General features: G+C 45.8%; 1 protein-coding gene across 2 annotated transcripts in view; it reads right to left on the bottom strand.

Annotated features, from left to right (window-relative positions):
• FANK1 (fibronectin type III and ankyrin repeat domains 1) overlaps window positions 1-23,568 on the bottom strand; it is a 125,770-nt gene that overhangs the window by 12,942 nt on the left and 89,260 nt on the right. The window contains exons 2-6 of one of the 2 annotated variants that reach the window (XM_025397499.1): window positions 16,906-17,083; window positions 8,229-8,353; window positions 7,547-7,624; window positions 1,344-1,425; window positions 194-268 (exon numbers count right to left, since the gene is read on the bottom strand). In XM_025397499.1, the coding sequence (XP_025253284.1) occupies window positions 194-268; window positions 1,344-1,425; window positions 7,547-7,624; window positions 8,229-8,353; window positions 16,906-17,083 (538 nt within the window). The remainder of the gene's footprint in view (window positions 1-193; window positions 269-1,343; window positions 1,426-7,546; window positions 7,625-8,228; window positions 8,354-16,905; window positions 17,084-23,568) is intronic. The other variant, XM_025397500.1, reaches the window with a different exon arrangement.

The following is a 23,568-nucleotide window of genomic DNA, read 5'->3' as shown; positions in this document are numbered from 1 at the left end:
TGTATAACTTTATGATTACAACAGCGGGATTTCCAAGTCATCGCATGGTACGGACGGTTTGGGAGACAGAAAAGAAACTGGGTTCCTCCATGGCCCTTTTTCCTCCCATCCTTATCCTGACCAGAGTCTCTGAATAAAACAAAAAGTTAAATCCCCGAGATTTAAAAAAAAAAAAAAAGAAGAAGAGCCATACCTGGTGTATCCTTTCTGGGCAGCAACCATCAGAGCGGTAAAGCCAAACTTATTGGGAACATCAACCTTAACATGGCTTGGGAAAGACAGAGAAAAGAGATGAGCATGCTCAGTACAGCTACTGCAGAGTCAAAGCCAGTGGTTCTTGTGGGGCTCAGGTGGCTAAAATGACTCATTTTACTGAAAATTCCAATTTCTTTGGGGCCATTAAATCTTTTCTTGTCTTAGACTGCTAAGAATCTTCTAAACTATACGCCTAATATTCTACAAGATTCAAATGCATAATAAAAGAGAAAACTGCTGTAATTTCACTTAAAATATGCATGCTTTGGCTCAAAGCCATCGTGCCATCAGACGTAGCACTCTTAGATGAACACAGCTCTTTTAAGATAGCTGAGGACAGTCTCTTCACTGCTGACTCTCAGCTCCACCGAACATGAGTTTGTATTGGTGGAGACTCGAGCTTTCTCCTTGCCTCCCATCTCACCTACTGGGTAGAGAACAGTCCTGTTCAGGGAAGAAAGCGGAGGTCTTCACGCACATTCTCCAGCACAGCAGCTTTGGCTTTTTGTGGGAACCTTCTCTGAAGAGCTCCAAATTACAGAGCCATAATTCACAAATGACTTGTCTGCTAGGGCACTCAAAACTACTGATTCAAAAAGAACCTAGGTAACATCTACTTTTCATGTAGGAGGCAGCTTCAAACACCTCATCTGCAGCAGCAATATTCACCATTTTCCCTCTAGTGTTACATCAACCTTTTAAATTAGAAAGCAGTTGATTTGGCGATTCCCTCGTTTCATCAGAAATTAGACATGGGCATCTGGGGGTGAAATTTGTCTAAATGCTGTGGCTTATAAGCAAGATACAGAAATCATTTCTGGGAAGAAAATATGATACCCAGCCTTGTAATTTCCTTTTACAATTTCTATTACACGATTACAAAATATAACATTTACATGGGGCTTCACGAGCATCTTTATTAACTATGGTTTATTAACTCACACCAGTCACCTGAGATCCATTTTGGAGGCAGTTTCAAAGGCATGGGAATTTTTAGGAAAACAAAATGAAGCTACTGCATGTATTTCTACGCACTTTATAGGCATGGGGGAAAAAAAAAAAAAAAAAGACTGACAGAGTTCTCTCACCCTCCTTGAAGTATTCGGACAAGCAAATCTTCATCATTCACATTAACAGCCCGATGCAAGTGCTCGCTACTTATGGGCTCTCCTGGAGAAACGAGATGGAAGGCAATCATCCAGAACATCAAGAAAGGAGACTCCTTCCCACCATCTTCCTCCTGTGGCCTTCGGGGGATCATCTCCAGGAAGGCGCTTGGCTATTTCTGTAAGTATATCTTACATTTCCTACTCAACTGCTTCTTTTACCGAAAAAGACCTTGTTTTCACATGTTAACACAGCATCCAAGATGGCTCTTTGCAACCGTTTCTTCTGCACCTTCAGAAGCCAGCTGGTTTTCACATATTAAGAGAACATTTTGACTGACCTAAAGGCTTGGGACATTTTCAAGTTATAAAGTATTGCTTTGTGAATGTTATTTTGATATTTAGAAATAATCCTTTCAGATTTCATAAGACTTAATAAATGTCTCCTACAAGCAAGGAAAACCTCAGCAACTGTCACAACATGCTAGTTTCATTGGCCAAAGAGATGTTAAACTATTTTGGGAAAAAAAAAAAAGGACAAAGTGCTTTAACATTCGAAATTAAAATTTTCAGTTCTTCCCAGGAATGTGACACACACGTTGGCCTTGTCTTCTCTGAGCGTGTGGGGTCAGGGGGCTTCTACCCACAGGGAGGTGGGGAGCACCAGGAGAAAACTCAATTAGAGTTTGCCAAGTGGAGCAGACCCAGGAGTCCAGAAGCCTAAAAGAACAATGGGCCACAGTCGGGGAGGGCATCCTCTGTACAGGGGACATCAGCTCCACAGCAAAGCCAACAGGCAGGCGGGCAGCACAAATAGAGGGAGAGTAAAGGGCTAGGAGAAGCCGCCCATCTTTCTAGGAGTTTCTGGTTTCATTTGTTCCTTACTCTACACCTTCTAATTTTAAAAAGGATCACAATTAGGCTTAAATGAAATAATACCAGTGAAGCACTTGGAATAGCACCTGGCACATCGTAAGTACCCAGCACACGCCTGTTGTTGGGGTGACAGTAGCAGCAGCTGCCATCGTGAGTGGATACAGCCCCACCGCCTCTTAAATTCTCCAAATGTACGCCCAGCCCCTCACCCACGCGTGGCAAGCGTTTCAGTTTATAATCCCTGGTCTAAATAACCTCAAAGGTCTCATTCATTCATTCAACAAACCTAAGTAATGTACATACCAAGTCCTGTGCTAGGCTCTGGAGGGTTAGCATGAAAAGAGCTAACCATTAGCTCCCATGCTCCCTTCCACTGTAGTGCCCGCTTTCAGCCCGTTATTATTCTAAACCTGAAAGAAAATATCCACTCCTGCCCCATTCTCCCCCACTGTACCCTACACTGCCTCCTGGGGCTCACTCACCCTCCCCTCTTATAGTCCGGCCCAGAGAGATCAGCTTGCCTCCCTCTTCCTGCTCCTTATGGTAGAAAATCTCTCTGGGATGCCAGTTCCTGGGCCTAGGAGACACTTTTTCTTTGGGTTTCCTTGGAGGGTTTCAGTGGTGCAAAGTGAGTTGGGCAATGTACAAACTGGGAAAACAGTGAGACAGGAGAATAAAGGGATTTCTCCCAGAATGATCTTTAGCCGATACCTTTTCCTTTCTTTCGTAAAAATAAATTTATGCCAAGTTTAAATTATTTTGAAATAGCAATTTTGTCTGCTAGAGCTTGCCAATCTCTTAGATTTTTTTTTAGCTACATTATATTTCCTTTTCATCATTACATACAATTTTTAGATCAAAAGTGTCAAATAAAAGTCGCACGATAACCTGTCAAAGGCCAAGGCTCACAGCTGTCCCTGGCCTTCTAAGGCAGGTCATGCTGTGCCCAGTGGTTTCACTAGTAGGGCTTAGGAAGGAGGCAGGGTTTTATACCCCAGAGGACATCTGGCAATGTCTGGTGACATCTTTGGGTGCCACAACTAAGGAGATGGTGCACTGGCATCTAGAGGATAGAGGCCAAGGAAGCTGCGAAGCATCCCTGGTGTGCAGGACAGCCCCACACAACAAGGAACCATCCAGTCCCCAAAGGTCAGTAGTACCAAAGTTGAGAACCCTGGGCTAGATTAAATAAGGGCTTAAAATCATCATGTGTTTCATCTACACTTTAGATGGATGAACTAAACCCATAGACTGTTTCCCTTTCTGTTGCTAACCAGAAGAGAGTGGTATGTTTATAAAAGTCTTTGTTATCCCATTAATAGGCCCCATGTTCTCCTAATCTCAAACTTCAGCTGCCACTAAAACATAAAAACAAGTCATTTGGATAAATCACTTATAACAACATATAAAGCTCATTCTATTTCTACTAAGTTGTACAATGTGTAGTATCCTAAATCAAATCCTATGAATTAAGCTGTATGTAGGCTTTTTACACAGTGCTTTTAAAATTCTCCTCCAAACCATCAGACTGGGAGTCAGAAAGGCTAAGTGTTAAAATTCTCCTCCAAACCGTCAGACTGGGAGTCAGAAAGGCTAAGTTGTCCAAGGTTGCCCAGTTAGGAGAGGGCAGCATCAGAGCCAAGGCCAAGTCTTCCATGAGGCCCACTCGTTCCCTTTAGTATTTAGTAAATGCTGTAGTACCGACCAATTCACTATATGCTTCCACTCTTACTAAATTCTGCAGACAGATGAACATCTTAAGTAAGTGTGATCCTCCCCCAGTGTTAAAAGAAAGGGGAGGCCTAAAAATCTTCCAAAAAGTGCTAACTGCTTGAGATGTTAGGGAAAGTTCTAAGGGCGCACCCCCGACCACCTCTCTCCACCGGCCCCATCTACTCCACAGCCTCCATCTTACCGAACAGCAAGGCTCTCCCGGGGGGACACTTCCTAGCGCATCCTAACCAGGAAGCTCTGCAGCATGCAAAGGTTGGAAAATGAAACAAGTTCACTGCATGCTTATAAGCTAGAGGACCGCCTGTAGCAAAGACCAGAGCTTTCAGTATCAGGATATAATAAATGTAATGCCAATTCCAGCTTCCACAGGAGGTAATGAGCACTTCGCAGCTTACTCTGAGAACAAAGGGACACCTCACAGAAGAGAGGGGAATCGACCTAATTGTTGCTCAGTCCTTGCTTGCTGAGCAGTGACCACCGTTGCAGGGTGTGAGAGCTCTTTCTCAGCGTTAACTCCTCAACTGTCCTCACGCTACTACCAAGAGTGAAAGGAGGGACTGAGGATTACACTGGAACCTGTGTGAAGCAACAGAGGCACAAAAACGTCTCCATTTACATGAATTTGACAAAGAAACAGAAAAAGAAAAGACCCTTGTTTGCAGTGCACAGCAATTCTTCCTACTCCCACTATAGGCAGGAGTCCTGAGGAACAGAGAGGAGATTCCAGGGTGAACAGAATGTTCCATTCCTCCCACCCCTGAATCCTTCAAGACTTTGTGGGCCTGGCCCAAGGGAATGCCATCAATAAGTGCAACTGAATATTTTTAAAAGGCCAGCTGTTGCTCTGCAGGTTTGTTTTTCTAGTGTTTACCCTGAGTGTTGCAATTGCAAATATCAAACTGATTCTGCCTATGGTGAGGATGTAAGCCCATGCGTTCATCTGAGCAGGATGGAACTCACCAGTCAGACCCAGGTGAGCGGGGACACTGATGAGAAGGGCAGAGCAGGGCAGAATGGTCTTGAGGAAGCCATCGTTCATATTCTTTAAGAGGGTTATTTAGCCGCAGATGTACCTGCAGATATTATAATATGGTGATAACACCTTTCTTGGTGGAATTTTAAGTCTTTATTAAAAGCAGTGAATAAATCACGAGCTCATTGGAGAAGATATTTGCCAATTAACAAGTAGCAGCTGTTTTTCTTTCTTTATAAGGGCCCAACTGATTAAAATTGTATGCCTCATTTAAGCAAGAATCTCGTGTACTTTACCTGGGGGGAAAAAAAAGGCTGTGCATTCTTTATTCAAACAAAGTGCATGCCTCTGTGATTCATTAAAACACTCTCAAACTGAATGCAAATTATCACCACACAGAAGCATTTGCACTTGCTCTGTATCATGTGCACATTTTCAGTTCTTTGTTTAGCATGATCTGCCTCCTTAGGAGAATCTGCTTTGGATATTATAAATATATAACAATAGCATAAGGGAACTGCAGCCAGCCCGCAGAGCCAATAGCCTTCCCCAGCTAGGAGGAGGAGGACACCTGATCCTCACCAACCAGTCCAGCCCCCTGGGGCTGAGAAGGCTTCCTGGCTGCAGGCAGTGATGCTATTATCTGGCAGTGAAATGGCCAGGATCACTCCCCCAACACACACACACACACACACACACACACACACACCCCTGGTCACCACCACACACTCATCCCTGCAGGAAGCCTCATCTAATTAGTCATGGAAACCATGGGGCTGTAAGGACAGACGCCTTGCACCAGCTCTCCATGGCTGCCTCTGGAGCCAGCTCAGTGGGAAGAAGGCACATCTGGCCCACAGGGACAGCCTGATATGGTTTGGCTGTGTCCCCACCCAAATCTCATCTTGAATTGTAGCTCCCGTAATTCCCATGTGTCATGGGAGGGACCTGGTGGGACGTAATTGAATCATGGGGGCGGGTCTTTCCCATGTGGTTCTCATGATAGTGAATTAAGTCTCATAAGATCTGATGGTATTATAAAGGGAAATTCCCCTGCACATGCTCTCTTGCCTGCCACCATGAAGACATGCCTTTCCTTCTTCTTTACCTTCCACCATGGTTATGAGGCCTTCCCAGCCATGTGGAACTGAGAGTCCATTAAACCTCTTCCTTTATAAATTACCCAGCCTCAGGTATGTCTTTATTAGCAGCATAAGAACACACTAATGAACAGCCCTTCCTAAAAGAGCTCCAAATGGTATGCCAACCCCATGTACACTCAGGCCAGGAGGGCCAAAAGCCCCTGCCCTGGCTTTGATGTGCTATTACGAGGATGCTAGAGACCACCTGAAGCCCACCATGGAAGGCTGCAGAACCAACCATATTCGCCCTCACGTGGAAGGTTTGGGTGAACGCTCACTGGCCAGTGGAAAACTAATACATCTCCCAACAAACAGAAATGAAACCTGAGAACATCAGTGTTTCTTTTCATACTCTTAATTCTGCCACTGGTCCTTAATTTTCACCCATCCATCCATCCATCCATCCATCCATCCAGGATCTTCTTTTTTTAGAGAAAGGGTCCTGCTCTGTTCTGTTGTCCAGGCCGGAGAGTTCAGTGGTGCCACCATAGCTCACTGCAGCCTTGAACTCCTGGGCTCAAGCGATCCTCCTGCCCGGGCCACAGGCACACATGCTGACTTATTTATTAAGGATCTCCCACAAGCTAAAGATGGCCAACCCATCACCCACCCTTTTGGAGCCCGCAATGTAGGTGGGAGACCAAAAGGTAGACAAACACTTAAGAGAAGATGCAAGAAGTGTTCACAGAGGTGGGGAATACTGCTCTGTACCTGGGGAGGAGGGCGAGCATGTGACAGAGGAGGGGAAAGCTACACGACGCATCGCCCCCACGTGCTTGCCCATGGAGCAGACTCAGTGAGCACAGCAATGAAGTGAGTGCTCCAGGGAGGAGGGTAGAGGTGGGGGTCTGCGGAGTGGCAGAAGGCCTGTGGGCAGTGGGGACAGCAAGAGGATGGGAGGGAACAGAAAGGTAGCCTGGGACGGCGTCCTGGCTGGGGTTGCCCAGAGAGTCTCTGTTCATACGCCTGGCTCCCTTTGCCACCTCTTCCTCCTACCCCTTCTCCTGCACGCCCTCTGCCTTCCTTCAGCACACACAGCTCACGTTCTGCCATCTTTGCTTTCTTGTAAGAACCCGAGAGGTAAGTACGTTCCATATGACAGCAAATGTTCTCAGCACTGCCGGATGAAGGAACAAGCCCTCTTTCTTAACCTGAATCCCCAGAGTTGACCATTTCACATCAGAAGTCTCCTCTGAAATTGTGTTTTTCACAGTTAAACTCCCAGTTTGCTAAACTCAGATCCTGTCCCCTAATGCCAGGTCTGCAACTGAAGGTACCACAGCTCAAAAGCTGAGTTAACTTTAGTCTACACAAAAATTGTCATGAAGAAATGCCTAAAGGACACAGCTGAAAGCCACAGAAAGCACATACCTCCAAGCCAAATGCTACCTGGACTAAAACGGAAAAACAGCTTTACTCGCAAAGGAAGGCTTCCTTCGTGCGGCTGAAAAATTACTCACCTGTGTTTTCAGTGGGTGGGCCGTGGAGAACACTTGTGACCATCCTAATTTTTACAATGTTCTTGCTCAGAGATGGTCCTGGACACAGCATCTTTAAAATGCTTTAAAATACCAACCTCAGAAACAACCTTAAAACTCAGCTGGCTGAAGGGCTCGGAGGTCTCCATGTGGGGCTCTCCCTTGCAGGGTTCTCCATGGATGCAGCAGCACTGTTCGTTCTCCCTCACTCACCATGACCCCAGGAATCGGGTTTGTGGGGCGAGTTAAGACGCACACCCTGGGGTTGTCTAAAATGGACAAGACGCTGGATGGAGCTGCTCGCCCGAGGACGCTCAGGCAGGCGGCCTGCTTTGCTACATGGGGACGCTTAGGCTTACCCAGCCCACATCCCTGTGGCCCATTTCCTAAGAAAGGTGACTCTACCCTTTGGTGCTGAATGGCTACTGACAGGACAGTTTTGGCACAAAAATAGATCTCCCAGTTTGTGAAAGCAGAATTAGACTTCCCTGACATTATAAGTTATGGCAAAGGCCCAACTAGTAAATACTGTTGCAGTGTTTAAAAATGGTATCATTCCTGCTTCTGGTAAGGCCGAACAAGAGGCACAATATTTTCATCTCTAAATTGCTTGTCATCTCCATTGATCTAGAGACAGGTGAGCGTGGAGAGGCTGAATACTCACTGGTCGTAGACACTGAGACGAGTGGGCTGTACTCACACTCCCCAGAGGGGCTGGTGACCTTCAGGCGAAATCTGTACAGTGTCCTTGGTTCCAGACCTTCAACAACATGCTTCGTTGCATATCCCCTAGACAGGAGGAGACAAACATGCTGACAACACCAGGTAGCTTAATCTGCACTCTCTGATAAGACACGAGAAGAGCAGGTGGAAGTGATGTTCCTTCTATTTCCAGGACACAGCTGATGGATCCTGCTTTGCTGAACTCCTAGAGAATGAAGGACAAGTCCCACATGGCACCTCTATCCCTATCCAGCAGGTGCCCTCTGTCCCATAGGGCCTAGTCTGGGGCCTGACACATAGCCAGCATGCCGTTTTGTACTTTGGAGAAATAATCACGTTAACTGTGACATTTGTCCTCAAGCGACAAAGTTTTATGTTTGAAAGATAAGACAGGCAGTCAAATTGTATATATGTAATTTTCAAGTGGGGGCCATCTAGTGGTGGGGGCTGTGAGACTAATACATGGCTGCATAACTATTGCAGGCAAAATACCACTGCAGGGAAAGGACTGAAGAAGTCACATGCAAGATTGCTCGCAGCCCATGAGCAACTTCCAGTAGAGCTGGGAGCTCAGGCAGCACACAGAGGACAATGCTAACATCATGCCCCATGGTCAAGTTCATCTTAGGAATGTTTGTGGGAAATGGATGCTGAGCACTTCTGGGATAGAAATCTGATGAAACTCACGATGGAAATCCACACACCTCCAGAGGGAAGCAGGACTGAGTCTAAACATTTGCAGCCTGCAAAATGAGCACCAAGAAATGCAGGTAGGCAGTTTGCCTGGCTGCTCAGAAGATGCTGGGATCCAGCGCAAGTGCTAAGATAGGACCCCACCCTCTGCTTGTGAGGCAGGTCCCAGGAGCCTGGCTTTGAGTGGCATGCATTCTACAATATCAGGTCTCCAAAAGTTGACAGAGCTATACATATTTCCCAATATTACCCAAAACCTCTATGTTACCCATTTCTCCGTTCTGCCAACATTCTTCTTATCTGACTAAACTCCATGTATCCCTTTTCAAATCCTATCTCAAAATTTTTCTTTTCTTCTACTCAAAGGCTTGGTTTTCGAGAGGGGTGTGTGTGTCATTTCCAGCTCTTACTTCTTTCCTGCTTCAACACTTAATCCAGTTCTTCTTCTCCTCCCTTGGATCATTCTCCATAGCTCCTTAGATGCCAAGGTTACCATTGTTTCCCTCCAGATTTTTTTTCCTGTCTCTAGTTTTTACTTTTATTCTCAATAGATCCTCCAAAGATACCACAACCATTCTTTGGGATTCACAACTAATTTTTCAGGGATGTGTATGTGCAACTAAATATTTATACATCGATTCCATTCCACACAACTCAACAAGTGTATCTAGTGTATCTAGCGCCCATTATCTGCAAGGTGTTGGAACAGGCTGGGATGCAGCCCTGCACCAGCTCAGGGCCAAAATGAACCTGTCAACACTAAGTTGAACCCAACTTCCTACTGATGGGGTGGCAAGAAGAGGGGCAGTCAAGGACAGTGAAGAAGGGACAGCTGAGCAAGGGTGAAATGACAGTGCTGGAGTTAGCATCACTAATAAACACCTGAAAACCTGCCTTCAGATCTGGGCCACGTGGGTGAGCTAACACCTCACCTAATCATCAAACAGCCTTGCCCACTCACTCCCAGCCCCCACCGGATTCTTTCCCCCAAAGGATGAGGCACGGCACTAAGTGTGTGGCTGAAGAACAGACCCAACACTTGCCCTAGAGGGAGGAGTATTCCCAAAGGAGGACCCAGAAGGCCTTCTCAGTTCCTTCCGCCAAACTCATCCATCACACAAGTTAATTCCCCCACTGAGGAACAGGCACGGGGCAGGAACAGGTACTTGAGAAACAGGTACAGGGCAGAGGGAGTGAGGTGCCAGGAGAGTGTCCTCTGGTAGAGGTATCTCTGATGTCAAGTGAGAAATGGCAGAAAGGACTTCCATGACAGACAGGAGATGTCTTCCAGGCGGTCTGAGAAAGGACTTCCCAGCAGGGTTGAAAGAACACACGACGCCTGGGAAAGTCAGGTTCTAGGTGCTCTCACCGTGGCGAGAGTCAGGGTGCAGAAGAGTCTGGCACGTCCAGGAAAGAGGTGCCTCCGTGAAATCTGGAGACAACTCTAATATCATAACTCTAACATCTCTAACAGAATCTTTTTTTGAAAACTGAAAAACATTTACAAAGACCTTCTTCACTTGATGTTTCTGTCCTTTGTTAAAATGTGAAATTTCAAGGTAAAATCAAATACTGAACGTTCATTGATCCTGTTTTTGCATCACAAAGTTACTTCAGGCACCAAATCTAAATGACTTCTTGGGTGTAGCACCAGCAGAACCAAGAAAAAGACTATGCACATTAAAGCACCTCTGACCACGTACGTGTCTCTGCCTCCCTGCTCTGTGCGCTGGTGGATTCAGCCTCCTAACCGACATCATCTTTGCTAGAAACACATTTCTCTTCGCCTAAAAGAAGCCAAATGAGCTGGAAGTCAAGCTGGCCTCCACAGTCGCTACCATCCCTGCAGGAACATGCTCCTCTCCCCACAGAGTTAAGTCGAGTTCCTCTCCCCTTGAACAGGACGGAAAGTGGTAGAAGTGAATCAGTACAGCTCTGGCTCTGGGTCTTAAGATTCCCGGAAGTTTCTGCTTCTCCTTGCTTGGAAGCTGGCCACCATGTAAAGAAGTTCAACTTTCCTGTTGGAGAAAGAGGCCACCTAGTAAGACAGAGTCAGTGGAAGATCCAGACCACAAAGGAGATGAAGCCCAGCCAGCTTCCTATTGTCCTGGCCGTCCCAGCTGATGCATCTCACATGGGTGAAGCCATTTGGTTCTTCCAGCCCCAAGAGAGCTGCAACAGTCAAGACCACATGGCGCAGAAACCAGCCATCAACACTCTAGCCAAATTACAGATCATCAGCAAACACATGACTGTTTCTGCTGCAAGCCGCTCAGTCTGGGGCTGGTTCGTTATGCAGCAGGTAACTGAGATAGTATGTATCAACAAATAAGAAACTGTAGGAAAGACAATGAAGAAATAAAGCCAACGGCATTACAAAACTTTTCCATCAAGAAACCGAGAAGTAGGTAAGTGTTAAAAATCGATATAAATACATTTACCATAAAAGTAAAAGCTCTAAAACCAAGATAAATATTCAGAAAAACCGCCAGAGCTAAAAAGTAATAATTTTTTTTAAACTGAAATGCATCAGCCTGGCACAAAAGAGTCTTATGAGTAGGTAGATTTTGATGTTAAATGAAAATATGTCCATGAATACTTAGATATTTGGGTCACAGAAACTGAGCCCTCAACAATGTGTGGCATCTGAAAAGACCTTTGCCTGTAATCCCAGCACTTTGGGAGGCCGAGGCAGGTGGATCACGAGGTCAGGAGATCGAGACCATCCTGGCTAATATGGTGAAACCCCGTCTCTACTAAAAATACAAAAAAACTAGCCGGGCGTGGTGGCGGCGCCTGTAGTCCCAGCTACTCGGGAGGCTGAGGCAGGAGAATGGCGTGAATCCGGGAGGCGGAGCTTGCAGTGAGCCGAGATAGCGCCACTGCACTCCAGCCTGGGCGACACAGTGAGACTCCGTCTCAAGAAAAAAAAACAAAATAAAAAGTTCAATGAGAATCTAATGGCCAAGCATCACCGGAATTCAGTGCAAGGTGTCAGAGACTTAGCATAGTATTAGACCAAAACAAAACCAGAAGTGGTCCCAATAAAATCCAATATTGCTAAATATCATAAGGTCACCCTGAAGCAAACAGTACCTCCATAACCCCTGGAAAGGGAAATAACACAACTGTGTTAGAAACCAGATGTTACCGAGCACACTTGTGAAAGGCTGAAGACTCTTGCATCACTAGAGATGGCTCCAAAGAGGACAAAAGACACAGCAGGGACCCAGGACACAACTGCCCCCCAGGGTACTCTACAGTGATGACAATGCAGGCACAGGGAGGACTCACAAGGGCAGTTCATTGAATCCATGGAGAAGCGCAACTTTACCTAGACATGACAGCTGAACAAATAAATGAATCTTAGAACTATTTCCACAGTAGAGGTCTACAAAAATGTGAAGCATAGCCTTGTTTTTGTTATCAGTCAACAAGCAAATGTTTGATGCAAGAGCTGAGCAAATATGAAACATAAGAAGCTAAATATTGAAAAGCCCCAAGACTCAGTTACCAGACTTCCCTTTCTTCTCTCCACTCCCTCCTTCAGAACTCCAATCCAGCCTCATGCTGATGACTCTGGAGTCTGTCTCTCCAACCCAGACCCCTTTCCCTGGCCCTTGACATCCCCAACTGCCTCCTTGACATCTTGGCTTGGATGTCTGATAGTTTCAAACTGATCTTCTACTCCACCCACAGTCTTCCCCGTCTCTGTTATTATAGTTGCTCAGGCCAAACCCTGGGTGCCTCCTGTGAAAGGCTGGATTGTTGTTTAGAGACACGAGGTGCCCTCCCCCAGGGATCCTACCTCCTCGCCCTACTGAACTCAGACATGGCTGCATGTCTTGCTTTCAGCAATGAAGTAGACGCAGAAGTGAAGTATGTCATTCTGGGTGGAAGCTTCAAGAAACAGCGTGCCATGCTCTCTCCCCTGCTACAGTGACTGACAATGTTCAGGCAGAGGCTGCTGCATTGGCCTGGGCTGCAGGAGGAGGACAATGCAGGATGGAGCCCTGGCCCAGCCACGGTGGGCATGGTGTGTGGGAGGGAATTGCTGCTGCCATAAGCCACTGAGACTGTGACACTTATGCTTCAGGCAGCATCACTTGGCCTGTGCTGGCTGTCACATATCCCTTGACCATCCTCTCTCTCTCACACATCCCACATCCAGTCCACCACAGCAAGTTCTTCAATCCATCTTTAAAGCATATCCTGCATCGTCCCACTTTCCACCGTTGTGCTGTCTCCCACCTAAACTGTTTCAAAAGCTTCCCCGTCAGTCCTCCCTGCTGCTTGCTGCCTGGCCGCCCTACGGCCTGTTCCCAACTCAGCAGCCAGAGGGATCCTTGTAAAACACAAGCCAGATCACGCCTCTTCTCAGCTTCACAATCTCCAGTGGCTTTCCCCGCCTCTCTCAGAGTAAGCCAGAGTTCTCCCAATAACCTTCAAGGCCCAGGCAGTGACCTCTCATGACCCAGCTGCCCTCACCCCCATTACTTTCCTCCTTGTTCCCTCTGCTCCTCAACGCTCCTGGGACCCGCCGAGTACACTTGCACCACCAGGCTTTCTCACCTGCCCTTTGCTCTGTCTGTGAGTTTCTTCCCCCCAATAGTGGCAAGGCTCCAGGTATCCTTGCTTCAGACCTACTCAGTAGTTACCTTCTTAGTGAAGACTTCCCCACCTCTACCCCAGGCCCTCAATTTTTCCTGTGCTGCTGCCCCTTAGTACATATTGCCTGCTGACTACCTATTTTTACTTATATATCTTATTTATTGTTTGCCTTCCTCATCACGAGGGAGGAATTTTTTCCCCAGTGCCATATCCCCAGCATCCGGAGCAGTGTCTGACACATGGCAGACACTCAATAATACACGCTGATGGAATAAATTTAATGCATGGCAGGGGCAGCAATGATCACAGGAATTTGGGGCACAGACAGTATCGGGTAGTAAGGAGAACTTCTCAGTGGAGGTAAAATCTGACCAGGGCAGAAGAAAGAATAGGGTGAGAGGGGAAAATCTGTCCATACAGGGAAAAAAAAACTGAACACACATGCAGAAAACATCAAGGCATATTCAAAGGACAGTAGGAAATCTGATTGGAGGATTTGTGCTGAGAAATAAGAGGCAACAAGAAAGGCAGGTGTGGGGAAGCTGTGAAAGGCATTAAATGTTAGTCTAAGGAATTTGGCCTTTATCCTTCAAGCAATGGAGACCCACGAAAGACAATTTGACAAAAGAAAGATTAAAATGGAAATTAGCCCGGCAAGATAGAACGATGAGGGGGAAAAAAAAAAAGGAATAAAGTCAACTCCTTCCATGAGAAAATACACTGGGCAGGTGTAGGAGCTGCGGATCCACAAATGAGCTAGAGGGAAATGGAGCTTACATCCTGCAGGGGAAACCCCCAGCTAATGAGGGAAAGCACAGACGCAATTCTACAAATGGAGAACTCAGTAACTGACTGGCTGTGAGAAGCCATGGAGGAAAGCCCAAGTCAAAGACAATGTCATTGATTCCAGATAGACTGATGACTGATGGGAACGGAAATGGACAAATCAAGAGGAGGTTCTTAAATCCACAATCCAAATATCAGGTATTCCAGATAATCACTTTTTACAAGAAAAGCATTTGCTAGTTTTAAGGCCATGCAGAGAAACAAATAAGGAAGCAAAAGAGGTCAAGATTAATACAGCCTAATTCTGCCACCTAGCGTCATGATTTGTACTGTATAATTCTGCGAGAAATGCAGGCATTTCCCCACTGTCCTTAGAGCGGGGACCACAGATGTCACTGCCAGACCCACAACGCCAGGTTGTCTTTGGAGTGTGAGTGCGTTCTCCAGCCTGACAGCAACCAGGTCTCTGGGAAGAATGCAGACAACACAGACACACACCTCAGGCTGGAAGCCAGCACACGCAGCTGTGGTTTCTCTAGCTGAGGCTGCCTACCTGGCCACCCAGGAAAGGAACAGCCAATGAAGAAAGAACGATTCAGGATGGCCCCACTCGCCTGCCCAAGCAGAGCTTGTGGTGCTAAGGTGATGGGGGAAAGAAAGATGTCTTTTTCTTTCTCCAGAGAAATGCTTCTTACAATTCATGCTTTTAGATAGAAGAAGCATACTTTCAATGAGTAAAACGACATGATTAAAACAATATTGGACTAGTTAGAACAGAACTATTTTTACATGGTTAACTACATTAACCAAATGGTTAACTACATTTCTGATTTTTTTTTAAGGTACAGAGAAATTTCTCAAATATCAGATACATTATCACCGAGGTAACAGTTGAAGTTGGAGCCTTCATATACAGATCACATATTTATATATATTTTATATACACATACACACAAACATATCGATCTCTTCATGTCAGCGTTTTGATCACAATGCAAACTTGAGAAAAGGCCAGGAAAGTGACGGGCCTGGTCTGCATCTTGGCGGCATCAATGCCAGTGTCCTGACTGTGATGCTGCACCATCGCATTCAAAGATGTTACCATGGGGAAATGGGAAAAGGTACAGTCACCCTGTATGATTTCTTACAGCTGGGTATGAATCTATAATTATTTCAAAATTAAAAGTTTACCTAAAAACCGTATTTGTATCTCATTTTTGATATTCCTGAATCACAAAATAGTCATTTTGCATTTTTCAAGTGGTAAATCTATCAAGGGGGAGAAATAAGTCAGAGATGATATGAAGACTGAGAAGAAAAACGTAACTTTTTTTTTTTTTTTTTTTTTTTTTGAGACAGAGTCTCACTCTGTTACCCAGGCTGGAGTGCAGTGGCACAATCGTGGCTCACTGCAGCCTCCACCTCCCAGGCTCAAGTGATCCTCCCACCTCAGCCTCCCAAATAGTTGGGACTACAGGCATAAGAGCCACCACACCTGGCTAACTTTTGGATTTTTTGTAGAGATGGGATTTCGCTATGGTGCCTAGGCTGGTCTTGAACATCTAGGTTCAAGGGATCTGCCCACTTCAGCCTCCCACAGTGCTGAGATTACAGGCATGAGCCACCATGCCTGGCCAAAAATGACTTCTTGGTTACTCCTGGTGGTATTTATTCATGCAAGAAGCATGTGGAGGGCCTGCTATATAACAGCCAGCACTGTCAAGGAACCGGCTGGAGCGCTAAGCAGGCAGGAGTCTTATTTGTCTCTCGCCGAGTTTAGTACTGGGTGGGGAGGCAGGAAAGGAACAAGTAAAAGAAGTAAACAAGGAACAATGTAAACAAACTCAGCAAACAAGTAAACAAGTAAAACAAACCCAACAGAGCTAAATGCTATGTGGCATACAAAACAAGGTTCTGAGCTACAGGAGGCCTGCGTGGAAGGATGGCTACTTCAGATGGCCTTCTGGGGGCATGGGGTTGTTTCATCTGAGACTGGCACGGTGTGAAGGAACCAGCTGTATAAAAACAGAAGGAAATGTATTCAAGGCAACAGCAACAAGCAAGACCCTGCGATGGGAACCGGCTTGGCCTGTCAAGGCTGAGAGGCAGCCAGCGTGGTATAAGAGAATTGACAAGGGGACAATGGTATGACATGAGATCAGAGAAGTTGGCCAGGGCAGACCATGCGGGGCCATCCTACGTCAGGGAACACAACAGCCTGATGGGAAGCTCACCTAATTTCATCAAGCTATCATTTGATTGTGTCTCTGCATTCTAGATTTTAAATACATATCATTAAAATATTTCAGAAGTCAAAGAAGCTCTCAAAAGGTACAGAGGTTTAAATTTCAAAGTTACTGCTAATGCCTATTTTCCAAAAATTGTAATTCATAAAAGAGCATGAATACAAATGATGCTGACTCATTCTTTAATTTGAAATAAGCAGTGGCTTTTTAAAGACAACAGAAATCATTCCAGCTAATCAGGAAGTCAAGGCAAAGTGGCAAGCAATTCAACACTGCACCTACGTATAAATGATACCGTAAGAGTGCATTTTGGGGTCTTCTTCTTCAATCGAGAACCTGAACCACTGCTCCTGAGGTCCTTGGCGTTTGGCTTTCTTTTCCAGATCCCAGTATAATTCAATGCTGTGATGAGTCACTTTGCCCACGACAGGTGGATGAGGCTTTGAGGGTGGCGTGATTTCTAAAAAAAGAATGATACCGAATTTCAGGACCCAGTTTCCATAAGGAAGAGAGACCAGTCGAGTGGATTACAGCTGCTTGGTGATCGAGCTATTTTTCTGAGCATAAGGCACACATATGAGCATGCCTCCCTGTTGCTTAAAGAACCCCTGAATGGGAGGCCGAGGCGGGTGGATCACGAGGTCAGGAGATCGAGACCATCCTGGCTAACATGGTGAAACCCCGTCTCTACTAAAAATACAAAAAACTAGCCGGGCGTAGTGGCGGGCGCCTGTAGTCCCAGCTACTTGGAGGCTGAGGCGGGAGAATGGCGTGAACCCGGGAGGTGGAGCTTGCAGTGAGCCGAGATCGCGCCACTGCACTCCAGCCTGGGTGACAGAGCAAGACTCCGTCTCAAAAAAAAAAAAAAAAAAAACCCTGAAAAGCTAGAGATACAAAATTCAGCCGATGTGTGAGCTACCACAGTCTTCAACAAGCATGTATTGTACCATGCCCATCAATATCATGCCACCCACTGACCCTTCCAAAGGGATGCTTAACTTATCAAACTAATGAGGTTGTACTTGACCTGCTGGAACACAGTTTGCTTCTATTAATCCTTCAGTGACTGGCTAACAAAGCCAAGAGACGAATGCTCTATCTGATTCAAATATCTGGAACATAGATGACAAATGGTTGACATCTATGCTGTATAAACAGTCCTCAGAAACTAACCAAGAATAAGGGCCCGAAGTTAGTAACAAACCTAGCAAAAGAGGAGCAGCACACAAAAGAACAAAAACAAGTTGCCAAGGTAATATCTGGAAAGATGCTCATATCCCCTAGTGCTCACAGAAATTGGTAACCATGGGGTATAACTTGATATCCAGTCAGAAACTGAAAAATTTCATAACTTTCAGAAGTCACAAGATAGGGAGAGGATATTCTCATGTGCTGGTTGTAGGGAAATATGAATTGCGGCCTTTTTAGAGGGCAATACGGAAGGATCTATTAAAATTAAAAATACACATATCCCTCTGTCCCACCATCCCACCCTTCTGCAGAAATCAGAGCATAAATACACACGAGAGTGAGTGACCAAGATGGCTGACTAGAAGCAGCTGGTGTACCTGGCTCTCATGGAGAGGAACAGAAGGAGCAAGTGAATACACCACCTTCAACTGAAACAGCCAGGTACTCGCACTGGGACTAATCAAGGAAACAACTTGACTCACAGAGAACAAAGCAAAGCAAGACAGGACGATGGCCCACCAGGGGGCAACACGGAGCCAGGGGATCCTCCCCTGCCCAGGGAAGCAGTGACTGAATGGGCGACCCAGAAACCACACTTCTCCCATGGATCTCTGCAAACCTCACGTTAGGAGATCTCCATGCAAACCTCTCTCTACCAGGGCCTTCCGTCTTCAGTTTGACAGAGCTGCAGGGAGTCTTGGCAGAGCAGCCGCTCAGGCATGCGTGGAGACCCTGGAGCCTTAGCTACTCAGGCTTTGGAGCAAAAGTAGCCGTAGCTCTGGCAAAGTGAGAGGTGAGACTCCCGTACATACCCTTAGGAAAGATGATGAATCCAGGGGGCTGCGCAGCAACAGCCCGCAGGCCCCACTTCCAATGCACCTCACGAGATGAGACCCCACTGGCTTGGAATTTCAGCCAGCTTCCAGGAGTGGCATAGCACCTCCCTCAGAAGGAGCTCCCAGGGAGAGGGACAGGCCACCAGCTTTGCTGTTTGGGCACCTTAGCCATTCCAGCCTTCAGGCTTTGGAGAGTCTGAGCCAACACAAGGCAGAAGGGATCCCCCAGTACAGCATAGCTGCTCTACTGAAACGTGGCCAGACGGCTGCTTTAAGCAGGTACCTATCCCGTTCCCTCAACGGGCAGAACCTCCCAAGTGGGGCCTCCAGCCACCCCTGCCCAAGCTGTCCATCTGACAGATGGACGTTGAATTTCCCCTGGGATGGCACTCCCAGAGGGAGAGGTGGGCCACCATCTTTGCTGTTCAGGTGCCTTAGTCGTTCCAGCCTTTGGGCCTCATAGTATCCGAGGTGATCGGGGGCTGAAGTGGACCCCTAGCACAGCACAACTGCTCTACCAAAATGTGGCCAGACTGCTTTAAGTGGGTCCCAATCCTGTTCCTCCTCACCAGCTGGGACCTCCCAACCAGGGTCTCCAGCCACTTCCTACAGGTACCTTTGGCCCGACACCAGGTCCATACCTCCCTGGGACGAAGCTCCCAGAGGGAGGGACAGGCTGCCATCTTTGCTGTTTCTCAGCCTTCACTGGTGACACCTCCAGGTTCTGGAAAATCTGAGGTGACTAGGGACTGAAGCAGGCCCAAGCATACCACAGCAGCCCTATGGAAAAGTGGCCGGACTGTTCCATGGGTGCCTGTTCCCAGATCTCCTCACTGGACAGGTCCTCCAGATCTCCTCACTGGACAGGTCCTCCAGGCCTGGGCCTCCAGCCACCACTGCCAGAGCTACGGAGCCAGTACCAACTCAGCAACTCCCTGAACAGAGCCTCCAGGGGCAACTGAAAGCCTCTCCCACTACCTCAGCAGTGGAACTGCCCTTGCCACCCTCAAACTAACAAAAGAGCAAAGACTCTAAGAGTATCTTATCTACACCTCCAATAAGCTACAGTCGACCCCAGGAGAGGCAGCCAGTCCATCTCCCACAGGTCCCGCACCCCTGCTCCCTCGCATGGCTCATCAGCAGACAGGGAACCCCTGGCTTGGGCACACAGCACAAACCCTCCATCTTGGGCTGACTGCACTGAGTGATTGCTGACCCAAATCTCTGAGGTGGAGCCCCCAGGAGTCAAGTAAATGACCCCTGGCCACAACCCCTGCTAAGATCTCTTCCTGTGCTGCCTCTAAGCTGGGGAAGGAACATAAACACTGAGATCACCCCAGAACTGCAGTGGGCATTCCAGGAGTGCCAAGGAGAGCCAGCACTCAAGTGGGAGAGGAACGCACAGTTTCAGAGCACTGAAAGGGAACACGGCGGAAACTGTGAGGAAACAGGGGAGTCACACAACCAAGCAAGAGTCTAGCAACTGACCGGTACACCTAAGTGCCACCTACTGGATCACACCCCAAAGCTTCAACACCAAAAATGCCTCATTAACATACCCCTCTCTGAAACCAGAGACAACAAGTAAGCTTCAAATAAAGACCCTACACAAAGCATCAGCCCAGTGAAAACATCCAGAGAAGAAGTCTGCTGACTGTACTCAATCTACATTAAAGGAACGCCCACACACAGAGATGAGAAAGAACCAGCAAGAACTCTGGTAACATTCAGATGACCAGAGTGTCGTATGTCCTCCAAATGACCACACCAGTTCTCCAACAAGAGTTCTTACCCAGGCAGAACTGGCTGGAATAAAGGAAATAGAATTCAGAACATGGATAGGAACAAAGATCACTGAGATTCAGGAGGATGGTGAAACCCAATCTAAGGAAAAGAAGAATCACAAGAAAATGATACAGGAGCTGAAGGATAGAATAGTCAGCATAAAAAAGAAACTAATGGGTCTGACAGAGTCGAATAATATAAAAATTTTACGATCGGTTGCGGTAGCTCACTCCTGTAATCCCAGCACTTTGGGAGGCTGAGGCAGGTGGATTGCCTGAGGTCAGGAGCTCGAGGCCAGCCTGGTCAACATGGTGAAACCCCATCTCTACTAAAAATACAAAAATTAGCCGGGTATGGTGGCAGGCACCTGTAGTCCCAGCTACTCGGGAGGCTGAGGCAGGAGAATTGCTTGAACCCGGGAGGCAGAGGTTGCAGTGAGCCAAGATTATGCCACTGCACTCCAGCCTGCGTGACAGAGTGAGAGACTGTCTCAAAAACAAAAACAAAAAAGAATTTTACAATGCAATCACAAGTATTAACAGCAGAATAAACCTAACTGAGGAAAGAATCTCAGAACTTGAAGACTGGTTCTCTGAAATAGGTCAGGCAAAAATGAAAAAAATTTTTTAAAAAAGGAATGAATAAAACCTCTGAGAAGAATGGGATTATGTAAAGAAGCCAAATCTACAAATCACTGGCATCCCTGAAAGGGAGAAGAAGAAAGCAAACAACTTGGAAAATTCCAAGATATCATCCATGAAAACTTCCCTAACCTTGTTAGGGGGGCCAACAGTCAAATTCAGGAAATACGGGGAACTCCTGCAAGATTCTACACAAGAAGATCATCTCCAAGACAGATAATTGTCAGATTTTCCAAGGTTGAAATGAAAGAATGTGAAAGGCAGCTACAGAGAAAGGGCAGGTTACCTACAAAGGGATCCTCATTAGGCTAATAGTGGACCTCTCAGCTGAAACCCTATAAGCCAGAAGAGATTAGAGGCCTATTTTCAACATTATTTTTTTTAAAAAATCTTCAATGAATAATTTCATATCCTGTTAAACTAAGCTTCCTAAGTAAAGAAGAAACAAGATCCTTCTCAGATAAGCAAATGCTGAGGAACTTCATCACTAGACCTGCCTTATAAGAGATCTTGGAAGGAATAGTAAATATAGAAAGACTGCCACCAGCTAATACAAAAATCCACTTAAACACACAGACCAGTGTCACTGTAAAGCAACCACACAAACAAGCCAACATAATAACCAGCTAGTGACAGGATCAAACAGCACAATGGCGGGATCAAATCCACACATATCAATACTAACCTTGAATGTCAACAGGCTAAATGCCCCACTTAAAAGGCATGGAATGGGAGAAAATGTGTGCAAACTATGTATCCGACAAAGGTCAAATATCCAGCATCTATAAAGAACTTAAACACATTTACAAGAGAAAAAGAACCCCATTAAAAATTGAGCAAAGGACATAAACAGACACTTCTCTAAAGACGACATACATGTGGCCAACAAGCACATGAAAAAAAAAGATCAATATCACTGATCATTTGAGAAATATGAATCAAAACCACAAAGAGATGCCATCTCACACCAGTCAGAATGGCTATCATTAAAAAGTCAAAAAATAACAGATGCTGGCAAGGTCACAAAGGGAACCCTTATACACTGTTGGTGGGATAAATTTGTTCAACCATTGTGGAAAGCAGTATGGCAATGCCACAAAGAGCTAAAAGCAGAACTACCATTTGACCCAGCAATCCCATTACTGGGTATATACCCAGAGGAATATAAAGCATTCTACCATAAACACACATGCACATGAATGTTCACTGCAGGACTATTCACAATAGCAAAGACATGGAATCAACCTAAATGCCCATTGATGACAGACTGGATAAAAAAAAATGCGGTACATATACACCATGAAATATTATGCAGCCATAAAAAAGAATGAGATCATGTCTTGTGCATGAACATGGATGGTTCTGGAAGCTATCATCTTTAGCAAACTAATGCAGGAACAGAAAATCAAATACCGCATGTTCTCTAAGAGGGGGCTAAATGAGAAGAACTTATGAACACAAAGAAGGAAACAACAGACACTGGGGTCTCCTTGAAGGGGGAGGGTGAGAGGAGCAGAAAAGGAAACTATTGGGTATTGAGCTTAATACCTGGGTGATGTAATACTATGTACAACAAACTCCTGTGATGCATGTTTATCTGTGTGACAAACCTTCACACATACCCCCAAAACTAAAATAAAAATTAAAAAATTAAAATGGATACAGAGACACATACATAAGGACATTACTACAGTTTTCAGCAGTTTACAGCAAAACAAAAAAAGATGACCCATTTATAAGGGAATGGACAAATAAGTTATTCTGTGTCCATAAAGTGGAACATTATACACCCTGTGAAAAATGAATTTGTTCTATACTAGGTGCTTTGAAAGGACCTCCACTAAGTATTGTTGGGTAAGAAATCAAGGTGCAAAGAAAAACACAGAATATCCCATTTTTGTCAAAAGTAACAAGGGGTAGAGTGTATACTAAGCTGGTTAGCATGCAATTTTTCTATGTTAGTTTTGTCTCCCCTGCTACACTTTACTCAATGCTTCTTGAGTCTCAAATATATCACAGATCTACTGCATTGTTCATTTAAAAAGAAAGGATGTTGTATTTCCCTTGAGCCAATGTCCCAAGTAGCTGACCGGCCACCCTCTGAAGACCCAGGGGTCCTCCTGCAGTGCAGTCCCACTGAGAAAGACCGGGCTGCCCTGGTCTTGCCCACCCCAGGTCAGTGGGGCACACAGCCAACGATTTCACTTACACGAAGATCCCAGAGATATGCTAGGAGGCAACCTGCAAGCTCATTTTCCCAACTTTATTTTCCAAATGTTTATAGAGAGCTTGATGAAATCAGATAAACCCAGGTTTGAATATGTTCTCTGAAACTGAGTTAAAAATACCACAAAGTGTTTCGTGATAATTAAGTTAAAAAGTATCTAAATAAATGATGGCGTATTTCCTACAGTAAAATCCTAACAACTAAAAGAAACTAGCTGTATGAGTTTTTTTATACGCCTGCATCAACATAGATCAATTCAAAATGA

This window comes from Theropithecus gelada, chromosome 9, assembly GCF_003255815.1.
Source record: "Theropithecus gelada isolate Dixy chromosome 9, Tgel_1.0, whole genome shotgun sequence".
In the NCBI taxonomy this organism is placed as follows: Eukaryota; Metazoa; Chordata; class Mammalia; order Primates; family Cercopithecidae; genus Theropithecus; species Theropithecus gelada.
The sequence above is the reverse complement of the archived record's forward strand: the minus strand, read 5'-3'. Positions and strand labels throughout refer to the sequence as shown.